General features: G+C 35.6%; 2 protein-coding genes across 6 annotated transcripts in view; one reads left to right on the plus strand and one right to left on the minus strand.

Moving 5' to 3' along the window:
• Positions 1 to 38: 38 nt before the first annotated feature.
• Positions 39 to 18,813, minus strand: dus1l (dihydrouridine synthase 1-like (S. cerevisiae)). Of its 4 annotated transcripts, XM_067382222.1 has the most exons (15): positions 10,475 to 10,657; positions 9,854 to 9,918; positions 9,267 to 9,508; positions 9,033 to 9,141; positions 6,964 to 7,014; positions 6,768 to 6,880; positions 6,429 to 6,511; positions 6,243 to 6,346; positions 4,240 to 4,387; positions 3,191 to 3,287; positions 3,004 to 3,089; positions 2,643 to 2,809; positions 2,091 to 2,128; positions 1,869 to 1,944; positions 39 to 1,537 (listed from the first exon to the last, which is right to left on the minus strand). In XM_067382222.1, the coding sequence occupies exons 3-15, from the start codon at positions 9,501 to 9,503 to the stop codon at positions 1,371 to 1,373; spliced, it is 1,476 nt and encodes a 491-aa protein (XP_067238323.1). In that variant the 5' UTR covers positions 9,504 to 9,508; positions 9,854 to 9,918; positions 10,475 to 10,657; the 3' UTR covers positions 39 to 1,370. The 4 variants fall into 4 exon arrangements, with proteins under 4 accessions (XP_067238323.1, XP_067238322.1, XP_067238324.1 ...); XM_067382221.1 differs by lacking the exons at positions 9,854 to 9,918; positions 10,475 to 10,657 and adding an exon at positions 18,446 to 18,813; XM_067382223.1 differs by lacking the exon at positions 9,854 to 9,918.
• Positions 17,409 to 20,240, plus strand: part of csnk1da (casein kinase 1, delta a) — a 31,185-nt gene continuing 28,353 nt past the window's right edge. For both annotated transcript variants that reach the window (XM_067382230.1, XM_067382229.1), the window contains exon 1: positions 17,409 to 17,876. In XM_067382230.1, the coding sequence (XP_067238331.1) occupies positions 17,801 to 17,876 (76 nt within the window). In that variant the 5' untranslated portion in view covers positions 17,409 to 17,800. The remainder of the gene's footprint in view (positions 17,877 to 20,240) is intronic.

Below are 20,240 nucleotides of genomic sequence, written 5' to 3' on the forward strand. Positions count from 1 at the left end.
AAAGGCTCTTTCTCCATCCATTTCTGGTGAGATTTAGGTGCTGGTGTTGCAGATAGAATTGCAATTACGCTGACTTTTACACTCTTTAGATTTCAGCCTCATCTGTTTTAATAACATTTAATAAAATCTCTTATTGCGTTACTCCAGAGAATCATCAGGAGCTGGTCAGTGACATTAAACAAAGACTTTACTTGGTTTTATGGCCTTGAATAAATTATACACAGAAACATTTTTTTTGGGTCATATTAGAAAGGGAGAAGGGCAACTACATATTTTTATAACTTCAAAATTTATTTGACAAATTTCCAAACCGTTTGAACAATACTTTTAAGAAACTGATAAGCAAAAAAACCCTCCATCCACACAGAATAACCACAGCTCTGTAAACACATTTACATTTATGGACAGTATGGGTTTCATTCAAGGAACTGACCCACATTCTTTAGGATAAGGCACTGGGTTGAGTTCTGAAGTACTTTGTGGAAAAATAAGCATTTTGTTTGGCTATAATAAAAAGAGAAAATGTCATTATGTTGAACTGAAGTTGTATTAGAACTGCATACTTTCTTGAAATACTACCAGAGAATAAGATGGCAACACAATGATAGCAAATAGGGTAAGGTATCTGAATGAGAATTTGTAGTGTAACTGTCCTCACCTCTAAAATGAATGTCAAAATGTGTGAGCATACATGATCACGGCAGAAAAGCAAAGTAGTTCTCGGAGTAAAAGTGAGTTTATATACATGCTCCAAAAAATATAAAAACGCATTAAAAGTTGTTGATTCTTTGTTGCAACATACAAATTTGTTGAATCTTTAATTTCGGAAGACAATAAATTAAGTAAAAATGCAAAGTTCAAATAATGTTTGCATGAAGATGCCCATCAGTGTATTTCCACAAAATGTCCCGAGATAAAAGGCCAGATCTTCTATCTTGGCTGAGCAGGTAGCAGTATAGGATTGTGCGTTCAGAGTGGCTGCTTCATACATCACGTTCCCAGTGATCATCAAAACACACTATTCTAATAAGCAGTCTCATTATAAGAATATGGATCTATTCACCCAGCAGCAGTCCGGAAAGTGGTGCATCATTAAAGAGACTGATTAGCATAAGTAACAGCAGCACTGAAGATGCCTCAACAGCAGATGTACCTTGAACTTAATTTTTTTTTTTTCTATGTCCGTTTCTTTGAATGTTAAATTAATTTGGTGTCATCTAAATCCACAATTCCATCAGTGCAAAAACGATTCAAATTATATATTAAGAGAGAATAACCAGGTTTGGCCACAACTGCAGTCTTGAGCTTCCAATTCAGTGCAGCAGCTTCCCAATGGTAAGTGGTAAATCAGTACAATGAGTCTTCAGATGTCACTGTTGCCCATATCCAGGACAAGCCTCCTTTAGGTCAGGGGAATGGCCTGGATCATGGACTGCAGTGGAAACAGTCTGACTGTTGGGTTTCCTGTTTGTCAGCCCACCACCTGTATCGGAGTTACACTGTCTCAAAGCCTTGGTTTTGAATCTCAATCCATGGCCTGAAACCCAACAATGGACACAAAGTTAGTCTTGTAGAAGTGGAAGAACTTACCTAGATTGTACTATATCATAAAAATTCATTTTAAACATTTAAAGTTAAAATTAGTTTTACGAGAAAGTTACATTAAGTATTAGACTCAATATTTACACAATTATATTTTAGCAAGTTAAAACAATGTCCCATTTTTTATAGTGTTAAATCACTAAACATCTCAAAACTAACTTAATTTCATAGTTGTGCAATGAGCAACTTGATCAGTAATACTTGCAGTAGCTTCACAAGTCATTTTGTGGTTGATGCACAGTGAAACAACTGGTTGATATACTAACCAGGACAATCAGCCACTTCCTTGAAAGCTTTCCTCTTGCAGCAGCCACGACACAAGTTGAAGACACATTTATTCCCCTGTTGAAGGAGCGAAATAAATTCCCCTGGTGTAAATTTGTGATTTTAAGATTTTTTAAAAAGCACATGAAATGTTTCTGTAAACACTTTGAAAATGAGTACACTAAAACTTAAAATAACAGTTTAAAGATAATCAAAAGTCTTACTTTAGGGTTGCCACATTGCTCACACTTGATGTATTTTGCTGCAGAACAAAGACAAGGAAGCGAAGGCATGTTATTTGACAATCAAAAAAAAAAATGTTAGCTGATATCTAAGTCATAATATACTACCATTCAAAAGTTTGGAGTCAGTATTTTTATATTTGAACGAAATTCAATTCATCAAACATGACAGTGAAGACAATGTTACAATAAAATAAACGCTGTTCTTTTGAACAGCTGAAAAAAATGTATGTATCAATAGGAAATGTTTCTTGAGCAGCAAATGATAATATTAGAATGATTTCTGAAGGATCATCAAAATTCAGCTTGGCATCACAGGAATAATAGTAATAGTTTACAATATTACTGTTTTTCTGTATTTATAATCAAACAAATACAGCCTTGGTGAGCATAAAAGACTTCTTTCCGAAAAAAAAAAGTAGAAAAAGAAATCATTAGTAAGTTACGATAATGTGCACTGCGCTATCAATGTCACTTAAAGGCCCAATCAGGTTTACAGACTTTAGAAAATATTGCGAAAAGGTTTGGTCTTACGTTTCAGTTCTGGACAGAAGTTCTTATGGGGGTTACGGGCTTTCTTCTTCTGCTTGTTCTTGGAGAGTGAGTCATTGGTTCCATCACTGTCCTCCAGTGCCCTCTTCACACTCACAGCTTTCATTTCCAGTGCTTTCTGCCCATTTTCAGTGTTTGGATCCTTGGGCCTGCAAAATATACCAAGTTCCAGCATATGCACTGCTATATTCAAACTACTTTATGCCCATCATGGACAGAAAGTCATGTCCTTGAACCTTGGGCCATTCAGTGACAGTTATGATTAATATTATACTTTTCTGAGAACACACAGAAGTACTATGACTATGATGGTGTCACACAAGATCAGAAAACACATGCTCACGGTGGTCTGACGTAGGGTTGACAGATCCAGTGAGGAAAGGGAAGTCCAGTCTGATTCCATTCCGATTCATCTTTAGCCATCTCCTCCTTAACAGTAAAAAGCAATAAGTCATCTTGCTTAAGCCTAATGTAAATCTTTCTGTCTTGGAATAAAGGTAGACTAAAACTGATCAACAATGTTCCTTTACCTGGCAACGTTGTTTCAGTTGTCTGTTGACCTCCACAATCCCAGCTACGTTCTTCGCTTTGGCTAAATCCTCCCTCAGGTCTTGATGTATCTGTAGGCTGATGTAAACAAATACATACTTCTTATTACAGAAGTGACCACCCGTTTGGGGTCAGTTAGATTTTTTTTAAATGTTTTTGAAAGAACTCTTTTATGCTCACATCAAGGCTGCATTTATATGATCAAAAATATAGTTGAAACAGTGATTGTGAAATATTATTACAATTTAAAAATACAGCAGCAATCATTGAGGTCCAAGCACTAATGGCCCATGTGGATATTCAACTGACATGTATCTAATGTGGTTTTTATAGCAAAATCCATCTTGAATCTTCACTGAATGTTAAGGTTTGACCATAATATGTGTGGACTCATATTCACCAATTAAATTTAGATGAATTGTATGTCATGGGATTGTCACAGGACAATTACAAATCAACGAGAAGATATAATTTGCAGCTAAAAACCTTATTTTTATCTGAAGCATTTATCTTAAGGCGCCTTTTATTCTTAAAATGGATTTCTATATGTGCCCATACACTTTTATGGCAGAAAAATGAGGAGGAAGAAGAAAAACAACATTACAAACACAATAGGGTTCCAGCAACTTTGGTGCTTTGACCGCTAATAACTCGTTTGTTTCAGTGAAGCTAAATTTTCAGCATCATTACTCCAGTCTTCAGTGTCACATGATTCTTCAGAAATCATTCTAATATGATGATTTGATGCTCAAGAAACATTTTTATCAAAATTGAAAATAGTTGTGCTGCTTAATATTTTTCTGAAACGGACACTTTTTTCAGGATATTTGATGAATAAAAAGAACAGCATTATTTAATAGAAAACTTTTGTAACTTTTGTTTAAGGTCACTTTTGATCATTTTAATGCAACCTTGCTTAATAAAACATTTGAACGGTAGTGTATTTAATGAGCTCTCTCCATTTTAAAAGACGAAAATCTCAAGCCACAGCATAATATCGGTGTCAAAAGTCAAATGTGAAGGAACGTACGTGTGGTGCCATAGTTTGAAGATGTGGGCACGGATGTATGACAGACTGCAGGGTGGATGCTTCTCCACAACATCCAGGTACTCCTCAGCCATCTCCCACACAGGTGGACTACGGCCTTCAAACAGGGCAGGATTGTGGAGATTCCCTTCTGTGAATGTAAAATAATATAAAATATAAAAGTATGAGTCCAGGGTTTCTACAGGTTTCATCAAATCTAATGTAATGCTTTTTAATGCCACATATATATATATATATTATATATATATATATATATATATATATATATATATATATATATATATATATATATATATATATATATATATATATATATATATTAATATATATATCGCTAAATGTTGATAGATAACGTCATAATGCAATTAGAATATTCATCATGTCATTGTTGCATTCACATTCTGTCAAGTGTCAGCCCTTTACATTTGTTTGCTTCTCTGGTGCTACCCTTTTTGCTCACATTATATATTTTAATACAGCCAAAATCCCAATAAAACTGTTTCATCTATGTATTTTTCTGTTTTTTTGCCAGACAATATGAAATGGTGACTGAAACGCTGCCCATTAAGACTACATACAGGGCTCGACATTAAGCCTTTTCATTCACTTGTACGATTCTTGTACGATTCATGTAAAATGTATGATTCATCTTTCATTTTAAATTCTTAAATTTGATCAATAAATTTAATTAGAATAAGACACTAAGGGGTCTGTTACCAATCAAATTAAATAATTTACAAATTTACAATAAAAAATTACAACTGCATTAAATAATGTTATGGGATTGTAAGAAATGTGGGGGGGAAATGAGTAGGTGGCGTCAAGTAACCATCTTAATAAGTGAGTCATTAATTTAAACGATTTATTCCAATGGCTGATTCATTCAAGAATGAGTCAGTTGTTTATAAATGGGTCATTGAATCTTTGACTCAACCAATTTATTCAAAACGCTTAATCAGTTAGTAATGAAAACAAGGCTGAGTGTTGCGCTATGGTTCTGCTGTGATATTTGTTTGAAACTATTTTGAGCCTCAACAGCGCAACCTTGTTATAATCAGTAGCCTACATTATACAGCCTATTATTATTTACTATGGATCGCCACTTAAACTAAATGTAATAAAATCAGTCACTCGCTTTTTTTTTTGACGTTTTAACCAGGTCCTTGTCTGGCCGGGCAAGTAAAATTCTCTTTCACTTGCCCCTTCAAAAAATACACTTATCCCAGACTAATTGACAAGTGTTAGTGTCGAGCCCTGACATGTTAAACCAGTGCTAAAATCCTGATTTATAAATCGAGACGTTGTCTGACAAAATCACCATACACATAAGATAAAGACATTTGCTGTGATTTTGGCAATATGTACTCGTAAAATTATCACTCAGGTTAGAAGCAATAGTGTCTATTTTATTTGTTCTCTGACATCCTCAACTGAATGCGCTGCTCCTCTCAGCCACTCACTGAACAGAGCAGACGCAGGTACGCCTGCGACAGGAAAACAAGATCTTACGCTCAAGCAGTACCGGGGGGTCTCGGAAGCTAGATCAGGTTAACAAGTATATTCGTCACAATGCACTTTCTTGGAAAAAAAGTCGCAAAAGGGGCCTGAAAAGATACTAAATTGGCAACAATGATGCAGGTCCCAGCCCGCCGCTGTCCAAAACGCCGTTACGGCAATTTTGCACCGGCCGGAGTCAATTACCAAACTGGTTCCGTGTGCGTATCACACCAATGTACATATTTTGCGACAGCAAATCAAAGTTATTAATTATGAAGGCTATATTCAATATAAACTGGTATTATTTTCTTTCGAAACTATCTAAAAAAGTTAATGCCTATAGGAATCAAATTTAATGTTTTTTAATGCCATTCAAGGCCTTAATTTTCGCAAAATCCATTTAATGACTTTTAATGCTTTTTAATGCCCTGCGGATACCCTGGAGTCTTTCTGTACAAGTACGTTTATGAATCTTCTCTTTGTATTACCTGCACTCATGACACCTTGTACTCCAGTGTCCTCCATGCAGCGCTGAACATCACTCAGGTGCTGGATGTTTCCGTTGGCGAAAACAGGAATGTTTACAGCCTCCCTTCAGGAGTATAATAAAAGCTAATCATCAGGACAAAACACTAAGAATAGTTAGCGCCAGCAGCAAGTGTTGTATCCCTTACCGTACAGCTTTGATATGCTTCCAGCTTGCGATGCCTGTTGAAGCCCCTTTCTGATCTTTGGTTCTCCCATGAACTGTGAGGAGCTGTCAAAAAATAGATACCAAACCATCAGCAGCGGGTTCAAGAAAATATGAATGGCATTACATTGAGATTTTTGGTAATGTTGTGGTTACAGCTGGTAACACATGTTGACTGATCAATTCCAGGTTAGAGAGACCCAAGAGATCCCCATCCGCCAGTGGGCTCCTCAGAAAGGCATGTAATTCCAGGTTACTCCATATGCACTACCCTTCTAGGAATCACTTTAGATAAAAGTATCTGCTATATGGAACACTTTACCTGGCATCCAGCCTTTTCCAGCATTTTTGCATACTTCACTGTTTTCTCGATCTCTGGGAAGACCCGGATTTTGCAAGTAATGGGCACAGAGAGTTTTTCATCAGCCAATTTAACTGTAAACAACAGCACCCAAATAAGATACACATTCCCTACATGATTCGCATTTGCACTGAGTTATTAAAATGAAACAACTTACTCATTTTCTCAAGAAGGTCCCACTCATCTTGAAGAAACACGCCATAATGGCCTAGGAGAGATTCAAAAACATTAAATGATTAATTACAGGGATGCATTCTGCTAAAATTTAGTAAACAAATGAAATTTGTTCCTTAAGCAAATACTGTCAGGATCATTTCATGATGAAAAACTACCATTCAAAGGTTTGGGGTTATTAATGTTTTTGAAAGAAATTTTTGGGTTAGTTCACCCAAAAATAAATTCTGTCATTTATTACTCACCCTCATGTCGTTCCACACCTGTAAGACCTTCATTCTTCTTCAGAACACAAATTAAGATATTTTTGATCTGAGATGAAATCTGAGAGGTTTCTGAACCACACGTAATTACCACATTCAAGGTCCAGAAAGGTACTAAAGACATTGTTAAAATGGTCAACGTGATTACAGTGGTTCAACCTTAATGTTATGAAAGACGAGATGTCGAACCTGGAAGTGCTGGATGTAAACAGCGTAGGAAAATGACACAGAAGAGAAGATATTGTTGAATTAAGTCGTTATTTTTGTTTTGTTTATTTGAACAAAAAGTATTCTCGTCACTTCATAAAATTAAGGTTGAACCACTGCAGTCATGTCAACCGTTTTAACGATATCTTTACAAGTTTTCTGACCTTGAATGTGGTAATTTCGTTGCTTTCTATGGGAGATAAAAAACCTCTTGGATTTAATCAGAAATATCCTAATTTGTGTTCTAAAGATGAATGAAGATCTTACAGGTGTAGTACAACATGAGGGTGAGTAATTAATGACAGAATTTTCATTTTTGGGTGAACTAACCCTTTAACCTCGACAACGCTGCATTTATTTGATCAATAAGGCAAGTAAAATGACTTGGACCATTCTCCTGTGCTATATCCAGAATTCAGACTACTCCCATCTGGTCAACGTTTCCACAACCCAAGGTCCAGATACAACCGCTATAAGAATTCTTTTGTTCATTTGGCTTTAAAACTCTTGAACTCTACTAGTGTGAAGAACATGACTGTGTGATTGTTAAAGCTGCTGTCCATAAGATTTGCCTTTTAGTCGCCATCTCTGTTTGAAACCTGCAATTGCAATTATTTGTGCAATTATTATCTTTATGTGGGTTGTGCATCGGCACGACTCCTGAGCGCGGATGAATCTAATGTTTGCTGTCAGTCAAAATGATAAGTTTAATTATTGCAGCTGCTGTGAGAAAAGACTATGAATGATCGGCTACCAGCAGCATCCTATATGCAGGGACTCCTTCCTTTCTGTTTACAGATGTGATGTAATGACGCAAAGACGAACCTCTGCATGCTCAAATTTCCCAGGGAAATCCACCAGTACCGCTCTTATTATAAAACATTATTACAAGCTTACTGTTGTGAATCAGGCTAAGGTAAGGGGATAGTTTTGAACACTGGCTGGTTATGTACTTGCTCAAAAAATGATTTTGGATCATTTTTAACCAAAAAAAGTTACGGACTGCAGCTTTAATGCTATTGATGCGTTTCTTGTTTTGCAGGTTCATATACATTGCCCAAAACAAATTTCCCTTAGGGGACAAACAAATATCATCAGCAGCAGCAGGTAAAACAGTAATATTGTGAAATATATTTAAAATTTTCTATTTGGATGCATTTTAAAATGTAACTTATTCCTGTGATCAAAGCTGAATTTTCAGAATCATTACTCCAGTCTTCAGTGTCACATGATCCTTCAGAAATCATTCTAATATGATTATTTGATGCTCAATAAACATTTATTATTATTATTATCAATGTTGAAAACAGTGCCTGCTTAATGTTATGATGATGCATTTCTTTCAGGATTCTTTGATAAACCTAAAGACTGATTTGAAATAGAAATCTTTTGCAACACATAGGGGTGAATTCAGGTTGATTGGGACACTTTTGCCCAGTCATCTCAACCAACCTGAATTCATCCTAAATGTCTTCATTGTCACATTTGATCAAAGTTCTTGTTTAAAAAAAAAAACTTTTGAAAGACAGTGCATATCTTGCATGCATACAACAGAAATGAGTTGTCAGCTGAGTTTTGGTACCTCTTTTTGCAATCATCTGAGGGCAACCCAGATTCAGATCGATGGCATCACAGTAATCCTGGGCAAGTAGAGCCGCCTGGATAAACACCTCAGGATCATTGGCACAGAACTGTATGGAGACACCGACACAAAAGTGATACTCTAGTGAATAATTCACAAACCATATGAACACAATCCTCTCTGTAACCTCATTGAGGATGATGTTCACTCATGCCAAACAGGACAGAGACCCACCTGTGTGATGAGGGGTCGGTCCTCCTGGCTGACGTCGTTGTAGAGGTTCTCGCGGCGGTAGTTGGCATCTCTGACAAAGACCTGAGCGTGCAGCATGGGCGTGTAGCAGAGCTCTGCGCCATGTCTGCGGCTCAGCAGCCTCCACGCGAGCTCGCTCTGGTCCACCATAGGCGCGACCACGTAGCGCGCGCCCTTCAGAGTGCTCCTCCAGAACTCGAACCCACGGGGTTTCGCCATGCTGCCTTCATGGGATGCAATCATAATGACTACATTAAAACATTAGATAACAGATATGGATGTTATTCACTTGCATATCTTTATTAGCATAGCAATTAGCTTAACTGTACGACCTGAAAGAACATTAACATAACACAATAGTATTAGAGGACCTGTCAATGCTTTCTTTACTAACATTTTGAAATGTGTTTCAGCAGAAGAAACTAAGAGACTGAGACCACCAAATGATTTGTGCTATGCATCTGAAGATAATGCGTATGAAAGGCAAACTCATTGCCAGAGATGATGTTAACTACTACCTGTCGTTAGTTGTCATTGTTTTAAAAAGCCTGATGAGAGAGAATACTTACAGTAGCTTATGATCCAGCTACAGACAGCAGCTCTGTGCGGCACATGAACTGCTGTGTGTGTCGCGCTGAAATACATCCGTGAGGAAACAATACACTTGTCGTTTTATTCCGTGCACAATATAAACACGAATTACGTAGCTTGTTGTGGATTGTAAATATTTTTTTTTTTCGTTGAAATGTAAAAATCAGTCATGTCACCTTTCTAATGTATAGACACATTTTTTGTATATGATCGTGTTCGTATATACGGCATATCCATAATTTGATGGAGAGGGATTCAGAGGTTAATGGAGAGGGATTCAGTAAGGCAGTCAAGAATGTAAAACCTTAAAATCAGTTTTTTTTTTTTTTCGTTTTTGTTTTTTTTTTCATTCTACTATTATTTAAAGATGTCAGTGAAATAATACATTTAGGTCTGCACCATAATCGACCACTAGATGTCAATGTAAACCAAATAATATTACAGGGATACGCTCCATGTCCAGTGTGTTTTCCTTTGAAAGCTGAATGTTGAGTTTGGTTTGTTGTTTTATATTTTATTTTAATTTGACATGAATTCACCATTAGTTATTTAAAGGGTTAGTTCACCCAAAAATGAAAATAATGTCATTTATAACTCACTCTCATGTCCACACGGTCCGTGTACGTTTTGATAGTTTGTTTTCCAATTTGAAATGAAATAAGCAGAAACGAGAAAACGGTCGTTTCCCGTTTTTTCGTTTGTTAAAAAAAAAACGGAAAAACGAGATTTTGACTCGATTTTCGTTTTTTTCGAGTCACGGATAGAAAACGGAAACACGACTTAAAAACTCGTTTTCCACATGTGGGCGGTCATTACACGCCCCTTTCAGCTGATTGGTCTATCAAATCTGAGCCAGTGACGTCATCTTCAGTTCGTTCAACAAAATAATAGTCCTCTGCCGCTATATCAGTAATGTCATAAATCGGCTTTCTTCTGTGCAACCTAACACGTATTTCACAGAAATATGTTTGCACAGATAAAAAAAAGTAAAAAAAAAAAAAAAAAAAAACTACAGTAAATTTAATTAAGTCTGTTTTTAAGCTGTCATTGTGTTTTTAAAATGTAAAAAAATGCCTCTACATCTGTTACCAAGCACATGACATCCTTTGGGCTACTACCACCGATCAATAGGCTATAATGATAGACTATTCTCTATTATAGATCAGTGGCTACTGCACTCTTTTTTTTTTTTTTTCTTATTTTAATGTTTTGTTTACATTTTATACATTTAAATTCAATCATTTAGCAGACGCATTCCTTGCAGTAGACTATGCAGTCATATTAGAAAATAGGCTATCCACTAGGTGGCAACACCTAATAACGGTATCACCATCGGGGGGCTTTTTAGTTTTCCTTGGCTTATAAATGGCCATACAGATTTTATCTCTTAAATTAAACACAGTGAACATTATTATATGTCACAGTTTACTTGCTATCCTCACTTTTTCTGTCTTTCCTTCGCTTTTGAATGAATTAGCTATAAATGGCCCTGAACATTTTACTTTCAATTTCGACTTAACGGCTATTGGCGATTCTGCGTCAATTGCTTTAGTGGACAACAGCATAACAAAAACTCTCGTATATTAAACAGAGAACTTTTATTATCGTTGTAATTATTTTATTATCTTTTATCATCTTTGTAATTATTTTATTTTGCAAATATTCGTGGCTTAAACAGCGGGAAAATTTACTGTATGCAGCAGCAGTTCTGTGGATGTTTTGAAAAACTTAAACTAAACGAAAATTATTGTTGCCTTGTCAATATAATTTCTGTTTTTTCCCCCTGACTTTCAACTGATGCGATCATCGTTTCATTAACCGACAAGATTAGCCTATATTAAATTAGAATTAAACGAAATTAGAATTGATAAATGTCTGTGAATCATTAAAAAAATCCCAAGGGTTTAGTTTTAGCATACATGAACAAATAGCAGAATAAACAACAGAACGTGAGGATTCATCATCATCACGCACCTGCAGCGCTTCTGTGAACGGAGAACAAAGGATTCAATTATATAAAAGGAATAGCCTAAATAGCCTATGTCTATGCGCGAAATTTATTTCACTTAAGTAATTAACATATTACCAAAATGAAAGGGGAAAAAATGCTACAATATGAGTGTCGGTTCATTTTTGAGAAGTTCACAGAAAGGAAACCAAGACGGCAGAACATTTCTTTGTTTATTTTACGAGCAATGTTTTGTTTTTATTGTGAGTGTACAAAATAATAGGCCTATTTAACCCTTCACAGATTCGAATGGTGTTACATATATTTGACCATAAATGTCTAAGTATTTTAAGTTGTTTCCGCTTTTATAAGAAAATTCAAGTGAATGTGTCGGCGCCTCACGCGCACAACATCAGTTTTAGTAACTTGACATCACAGCCTGTTAACTGTCAAAATAACATACATTCAACCAAATATATAAAAAGTTATACTGCTCATTTTAAGTAGTCTGTCTAGGCTACAATAAAAGCGTTTAAATAATAAATATAGTTTAGCCTCCAAATCGTGAATATTGAAACATTTGGATTTGTGTCAAATTAGAGAGGTAGTTAATGCCGGTTTCTGTTTCAGTTCAGCTTTAAATTAATTCGTTTTGGTTTAACATTTATAAATTATTTTTGCCATAACTAAAATAGCTATGTAGCTGTAATTTTGATCTTTAATGTTTGATCTTTACAATGTATTCCCTCAATCTTTTAACCAAAGGGTTATTAACATTAGCCTATATTCAGCAGGCAATGTTAGGCTATAAAATAAATAAATAAATAAAGAGAGATGAGCTATTGTTCGTTTTTCAAAATTGCTTACACTACTTATTTATTGTGATTTATTCTATTTATTCAAAATAGAATAAAATAAAAACTGTATTTTTTTTTTTTTTTTTTTTTTTTTTTTTTTAAATCTGTGCTTTTCATCCGCTCCTCTGTGTGGGTAGTTTCACTATGCATATTAAACTACAAACAGCATTACAACAGTCTGTGTGCTGATTAACATTTCTGAAATAAATATTTCTGTGAAATTTTTATGACATCTACTGATATAGCGGCAGAGGACTATTATTTTGTTGAACGAACTGAAGATGACATCACCGGCTCAGATTTGATTGACCAATCGGCTGAAAGGGGCGTGTAATGACCGCCCACATGTGGAAAACGAGTTTTGAAGTCGTGTTTCCATTTTCTATCCGTGACCCGAAAAAACGAAAATCGAGTCAAAATCTCGTTTTTCCGTTTTTTTAACAAACGAAAAAATGGGAAACGACCTTTTTCTCGTTTCTGCTTATTTCATTTCAAATTGGAAAACAAACTATCAAAACGTACACGGACCCCACACCAGTAAGACCTTCATTAATCTTCGGAAACCAAATGAAGATATTTTAGTTGAAATCCGATGGCTCCGTGAGGCCTGCATAGCCAGCAATGACATTTACTCTCTCAAGATCCATTAATGTACTAAAAATGTACTCGGTTTATGTGAGTACAGTGGTTCAATATTAATATTATAAAGCGACGAGAATATTTTTGGTGCAGCAAAAAACAAAATAACGACTTATTTAGTGATGGCCGATTTCCAAACACTGCTTCAGGAAGCTTCGGACCGTCATGAATCAGCGTATCGAATCATCAACAGCAGATTCGATACACTGATTCATTTATGATCCGATGCTTCCTGAAGCAGTGTTTTGAAATCGGCATTACTATATAAGTCGTTATTTTGTTTTTTTTTGGTGCACCAAAAATATTCTCTTCGCTTTATAATATTAATATTACTGTACTCACATGAACTGATTTAAATATGTTTTTAGTACATTAATGGATCTTGAGAGAGGAAGTGTCATTGCTCCCTATAGAGGCCTCACTGAGCCCTCAGATTTCAACTAAAATATCTTCATTTGTGTTCCGAAGATTAAATGAAATGAAAATGTATGGCTGCAAAAACAGCTAAACACCTTCCTTAATGAAAAATAACCATGGTTTTACTACAAATAAAAAAAAAAAAAAAAAACATTACGTTAATTTGTTATTTACATTAAAACGTTATTCCATGGTAACCACGATTAACCATGGTTTTGCTGCAGAAACCATAGTTTAATATGGTTTTGCTGTGGTTATACAAATGGTAGTCAATATGCCAAAAAAACATGGTTTTACTATTAGAAAGCCATGGTTAATTTTCGTAAGGCGGTAAGTCCTGCAACAAACATTTACTTATGCAAAATAAGTAGGGAGGAATACAACTTTGACTGCTTCAGTCACAATTTTTAGGTTCATTTGTGAGATACACATGAACTAAAATTGCAACTCTACCGCAGCCCTACACGTTCATTAACTAATAGCAAAATAAGACTGAAGTTAATATAAAAGTACATAAGATATTATAAAAAAAGGGGCAAAATTATTCCTTTTCATTCAATTTAAAACAATGTATTTTTCTATCATAACTTTGGTCTTAAGAGCAGTTGTACTGTAATCAATCTCTTTGTACTGAGATGAATACATCATATATTAAGAAGCACGTTGAGGGGTGTTGCTTTTGTGGCTGTCCATTAATATAGACTGTCTGTTATTGTGACACTTCTCTTTTTTATTAATACAATATCAACAAGCAGGCAATTCATCATGTTTTAGGACCTTTGTGTTGACACATCAATGGTGAAAATACCAGTTAATCACGTAGCTACACTCTTTGTTATGGAAGTTTTTTTGTATTCTTATAAAGTGCTGTTTATCACTGCAGTAATACAGTGTGTTGGAGCTAGAGCTCTTTTAGAAATCTGGTTTGGCTGTTAGAGTGGGCGTTCACAGGCTTTCCTGGCGCATTGCTCTCAACGTGACTGCACACATGCAATGGAAAGCTGAGTAATTCAGTCATGTGACTCTCACCTATTCAGCCTCGAGCATTGGCTGTGCTCTGACCAATCATACTCCACTGAATACAACACCAGCTTCTGTGGGCGTTATCTTCGAAAATGATCAGGCTTCAGAAAGAGGGCTCAAAATACTGAGAAAAGTTGTTTTTCAAGACTGACTGCCAAGAAAACATAACTGTGTGTTTATATTGGTTGTTTTGTAATTATGAAAAACACATTTGGACAGCTTGTCACATTGTACAGCATCTCGAAACATCACTTTAGGAAATATGAATTACATAAAGCTTACATTTGAACTAAAATACCGCTATTAAATAGAATCTGTCATTTAAATAAATGTAATTGTTCTTACATAGGCTTCATATTGGGTCATATTAAGGTGCTAATTTTAAATCATCAAGTAAAGATGTCATGCAAAGATTGTATGCTTTCTTTGTTATGAAATATCATAAAGTATTCATGCACAACTACTTGTTTCTTTGCAACTTTCAGAACACATCTGCACAATGATGCTTTGCTTGTGTATTTCATGTCATGTGAGTTTTCAATATTTGTGACAATTAGATTTGGTTTGAAGAATGCAGTTAACCCTCTATGGTATGCATTATGTTCTAACCATGAAATATTTTTTCAAATACGTTTCTATTACATGAAATAGCTTCAATTATGCAAATCAAAAAATATTTTTGGAGGATACTTAGTAAAACGTTGCCATATGGCAACTCTGCAATGGAAAATGGTCAAAAAAATAGTTTTTCTATAACATTATGATTTTCTTTTCCATTTAAATGCACATCTATTTTAGAAATTGATAGATTTATATACTTGAAACTCATGCAAACCAAAAATAAGTAGATCCCTATCATTTAATCCATATCAATCGACTAACTCATCCTCACTGTCATCACATGGAAGAGCTTCCTCTGCACTCTTCCCATTGCCCTTTCCGTAAAATACTGCTATTTTCATTTTCTGAAATGAAGAAATAATTCTGTTATTTATACATAAATACAACTATACTACAAAAAATACACTGCCCTCCAAAAGTTTGGAAACACCCCTGGCAAAGTGTGGTTTTGGACGATATCAGCATAAATCCTTATCATTTTTTGGTGCAAATACATTACAGTAACTTGACATTATCATTGAAGACCAGCAATAATAATTTTCATTTTGATTACATAATAATGGCGATATATACATGTCAAAGTCAGACATGCCCCTTTGCCAGCTGTGATGCCTGGTTACTGGTTTAAACTTGGCCCAGGTTTGTAAAAGATTTTTGGGTCTTAATAGCTTCAACAGTTGATCGCCAATTAAGTTTAGAATACAATGAACCAATCAGAACCCAGTTTAGGTCAGATAGCTGCTAATCATTAATCATGGATATTTTGATCAATTGAAAATTTAATTTTTTTCTATGTATAAACTGTTTATGCAATAAAATGTGTTTTTGTAGTTTGTGTTGTCCCTTATCAGTGCAAAATTATCACAAATTAAAAAGGATTCATGCCAATATTGTCCAAAATCCCACTTTTCTAGGGCGTTTCTAAACTTTTGGAGAGAAGTGTACTTCAAAATAAATAAATAACAGCAATCATATTGTTGATGCCACTATCTATAAAAAATCCCAATGGGGAAATACATTACTGCAATTCCACTGTGGTACAGCGTTGCCATATATTTTCTCAATTTACAGTAAAACTATGTTAGACAAAGTTGAGGATGAATAAAACTTTCTCATTGACTTATCAAAGATGCTGCAAAAAAAAAAAAAAAAAAAAAAACTCGTGAGAAAAGATGTTTAGAAATGAGGTAAATAGAGCAATTTCTGGAGCACTTCTACAGGTGTGAGGCTGACAGTGTTTGAGTGACATTCAAATGTCATGGGGATTGAAAACAGCACATCATTGGCAACCTTAAGGCCTACCATTTTAATTCAGCATAGTGCAATATATTGTTTTTTTTTTCTTCTGAATAACAAGAAAATTAGTAGAAATTAACTGTTGCCATATGGCAACTCTGTACCATAGAGGGTTAATGATATTCAAAAATAAATATTATAATAAACAATAGATATTCATAGCTGCTATATGAACTGTTTGTCTTCAATGATATAATTCACTTTAAACCCAGTCAATATTCAACAGTATTCAACTACTGAGTAGCTCTATTATCTCTTTTTATTATATGACTTGAAGGAAAATAAGATGTCAGTTGTGTTTATCATCAGTTTCAACTTCAAAAACTGGTTTTGCAAGGCGTCTTCCTGAAACATCATGAACACAGTAAACAGACATGATGTAAACTGTAATTTCCCATACCTAACAAAGAATGAACATTAAAAGGCTACAACAGAGAAGCTCGTTTCAGGAATGACATATAAATATACATTATAGGCCTATATGTTTATTAACACACACGAGGCTGCGCACGTCCACTTTTATTAGTGAGAATAACGCTTTAACCGACACACAACTTAAAGTAAACAAACCTAATACATGACTGAAGCTATGTTTATGGGATGTTTCAAAATGAATTCAACAATAGAAGCGCACGGTTTGTTTTCTCAGCGCGCGAGAGAGAATTTCCAGTGGCCCGCTGTTGCTAGGGGAAGTGACGCAGCGCAGCGCTCGGATGATTGATGTGCTCGAGCTGTGGATACACAGAGCAGTCAATGGTCGATCCAGGGCCAGCGGAGCAGGAAGGGACTCGTCCTTTGAATCCGACTTCATCCTTTTTTAAACTGACTATTTTCAGGGTGAAAATTACTAGAGCATAAAGTTCGCATTCTACTCTTTTTAACGAGCCTAATATTTTGATAGTTACCGATTCGGAATGTTAGAAAGCGACTGGTGAAAATTGGGTAGCTACTGTGAAGGGAATTAGCAAGCTAGCAGGGGGAATCTGGCTGGGAGAGACAGAAGAATAGACGGATAACAAAGAGCGGATTTTCGTTTCTTTTATCAAACACTCCGAACATATATCATTTAAATTATTCCCGTTAAAGCTAGCTTCATCGCTAGCTTTTTTATTTAGCCATTTGCCATGGAATTGAGAGTAGGAAACCGATACAGACTGGGAAGGAAAATCGGCTCTGGATCCTTTGGTGACATTTATTTGGGTAAGTAATTGTTTAGTTCATTTTTCATGTATTGAGATAGTCGGTCTTATTTATCAGTTTAATAAAGGTACACATGATATTTTGTTTTGAAACGTCAAACAGATTCCCAGTGTCCCCCAGTCAGCTGCTCTTGAAGGTCCTATTCATTATGGCTTGAAAGCCAGAAAACCCCCACTGACCACTGCTGTTTTGATCGGTGGTCAGCTAACTGGAGATTAGTTTAAATAGACATTAGCTTCGTAAATGTATGTAAATACACATTGTTATGAATATTACGTGACACCATCACGCTTTTCTTGAGTGATAATACAGAATCAGACAGTCCAACCTAGACAGTTATGCTTTATGTACCACATATTGTTAGATATTATATGGTCAAGAACCTGCTGTGCTCGGTGTACCTACTATAAAACAAACACTGAAGAGACTGTACGTCTCAGATCATATATATATATATATATATATATATATATATATATATATATATATATATATATAATATACACAAATAATGCAGCTTTAGTGCTTTGCCATTTGTAAATACACGATTATGCATTTTAGTTGCTGACCTGTCATTATTTTCATAACTTGTTTGGAAGTTGTGTTGGAGGAGTCTCGCTTTTAAAATTTGCAGTGAAGAGTCCCAGCATATCCTGTCAAAGACAATCTGATGGCGAGTTTAGCCTGTTTTGTGTCTTAAACATCTAATATGATCAAGATTGACGTGTCCCTCCCTTGTAATGACTTTGCTACACAACAAATATACTGTATATTGTAATCTCACTGGTTTGTCAGGCGTAACAGTGAAATGACTGACAGAGAAGAGGAAGTGAAGTACTTTCTTACAAGTAAACAACTTTGGCATTGCATGTGATCAGATCTTTGCGACCTCTTGAGTTGTTTCTACATGTTGGTAGAGGTCTTTAATTAGAAGAACCTTTTATAAAAGGTATGTTATGCTCAACTTGAACTAATTGGCAAGTTCCCTTCGCGTGCAAGTTTCAACTTAACTTCCACCGGGTCTTGTGAAAGGCGCTGGTGATGTAATATTTGCTTTCGTCATTGGTTTTGGGGGCCTAAGGTTGCGAAGTATTGTTAAAGGCAGCTGCCTTTAATGCACCTTTTCTTGTAAGTTCTTATGTCACCACATTGAAGATGATGAAGGATGCCAGTTATGTACGGTTCTTTGTGTTTTTGGCTTCCTTTTGAAGCATCCTGTGCAGGCCTTTATCGTTTGACGTGTGATGCCAAATTTGAATAAACTACTCTCATTGCAATATGGGATGCATATGGTTCCTTGTGGTTTGATGAGCTTTGTGCTCTTGCTCAACTCCTTTGGTTTTTCGTTTTTGGAGTTGTGTGCAGTGATCTCATTGCTGGCCAGAGTTTTGTGTTTATGATACGTTTTCTGCAGTACTTTGGTGGAGGAATACTCCACGCCTCCTCTCTGTACTTCTTTCCAGAAAACGGTTAGCTCCAAAGCAAGATCCTAAGCCGCCCAGTATGTTCTTGTGAAATTACCCAACACTTTTTTTTTTTTGCAGAAGTCTGTTGAGGTTTCCAAACAGAGTAGGAAAAAGTAGATCAGCTGATTGTTGTGTGGCTGTTTACATACAAACTGGGTTCTTTGTTTCTGTTTGCTGCAGGATGGTACGATCAGAGCGGTTGTCACGCCTCGACCGTGCACTCCATAGTTATGTTACACATCTTAAACATGTCTAATCCGAATGTGTGAATTACAAATGCCTAAATGTTATGTAACAGTGGTGATTCAGCTGGTGTACTGGAAACAGCCACGTCCATGTACTCGCTAAGGGGCTTATGTAAAGACTCCCAATATCCCCACACCTGGGGAGGCAGAGCCTGATGAACTCCAGCTGGGGCTGAAGGAGGCCAGACTGACCTGATCAACAACACATGCTCTCTCTACCAAGCCTCTTAAAAAAGTACAGCATTGGCCTGCCTACGTGATCCAGATAGTACTCGCAGAGTTCTCATGAAAACATTGGGCTGTCTTGTGGCATGTTAAATCATGCAGCCAAGAGTGTTTCTAGTTGCATGATGTGCATTGTTTCCATTATCTCGAGTAACTAACCTATGGATTCCCATACTCGAAATACTGGTTATCGGATGATGTTTTAGATATGTTTATTTGCCAATACAGTCAATATTGGATATTTAATTGTTAAAATAGGAGAAAATTAGATTTTTAGGGGAAAGTAAGTTTGGGGTCAGAAAGTTTTTCCTATTAAAGAAATTAAAGGGGTGGTTCACTTTTTTTATATATATGTATATATATATATATATTTTTTATATTTTTAATATATCTTCATGCTTAGTTTTTAAAAAAAGATGCTGTATTTT

The sequence above is a fragment of the Chanodichthys erythropterus genome, chromosome 3, assembly GCF_024489055.1.
Source record: "Chanodichthys erythropterus isolate Z2021 chromosome 3, ASM2448905v1, whole genome shotgun sequence".
Taxonomy (NCBI): Eukaryota; Metazoa; Chordata; class Actinopteri; order Cypriniformes; family Xenocyprididae; genus Chanodichthys; species Chanodichthys erythropterus.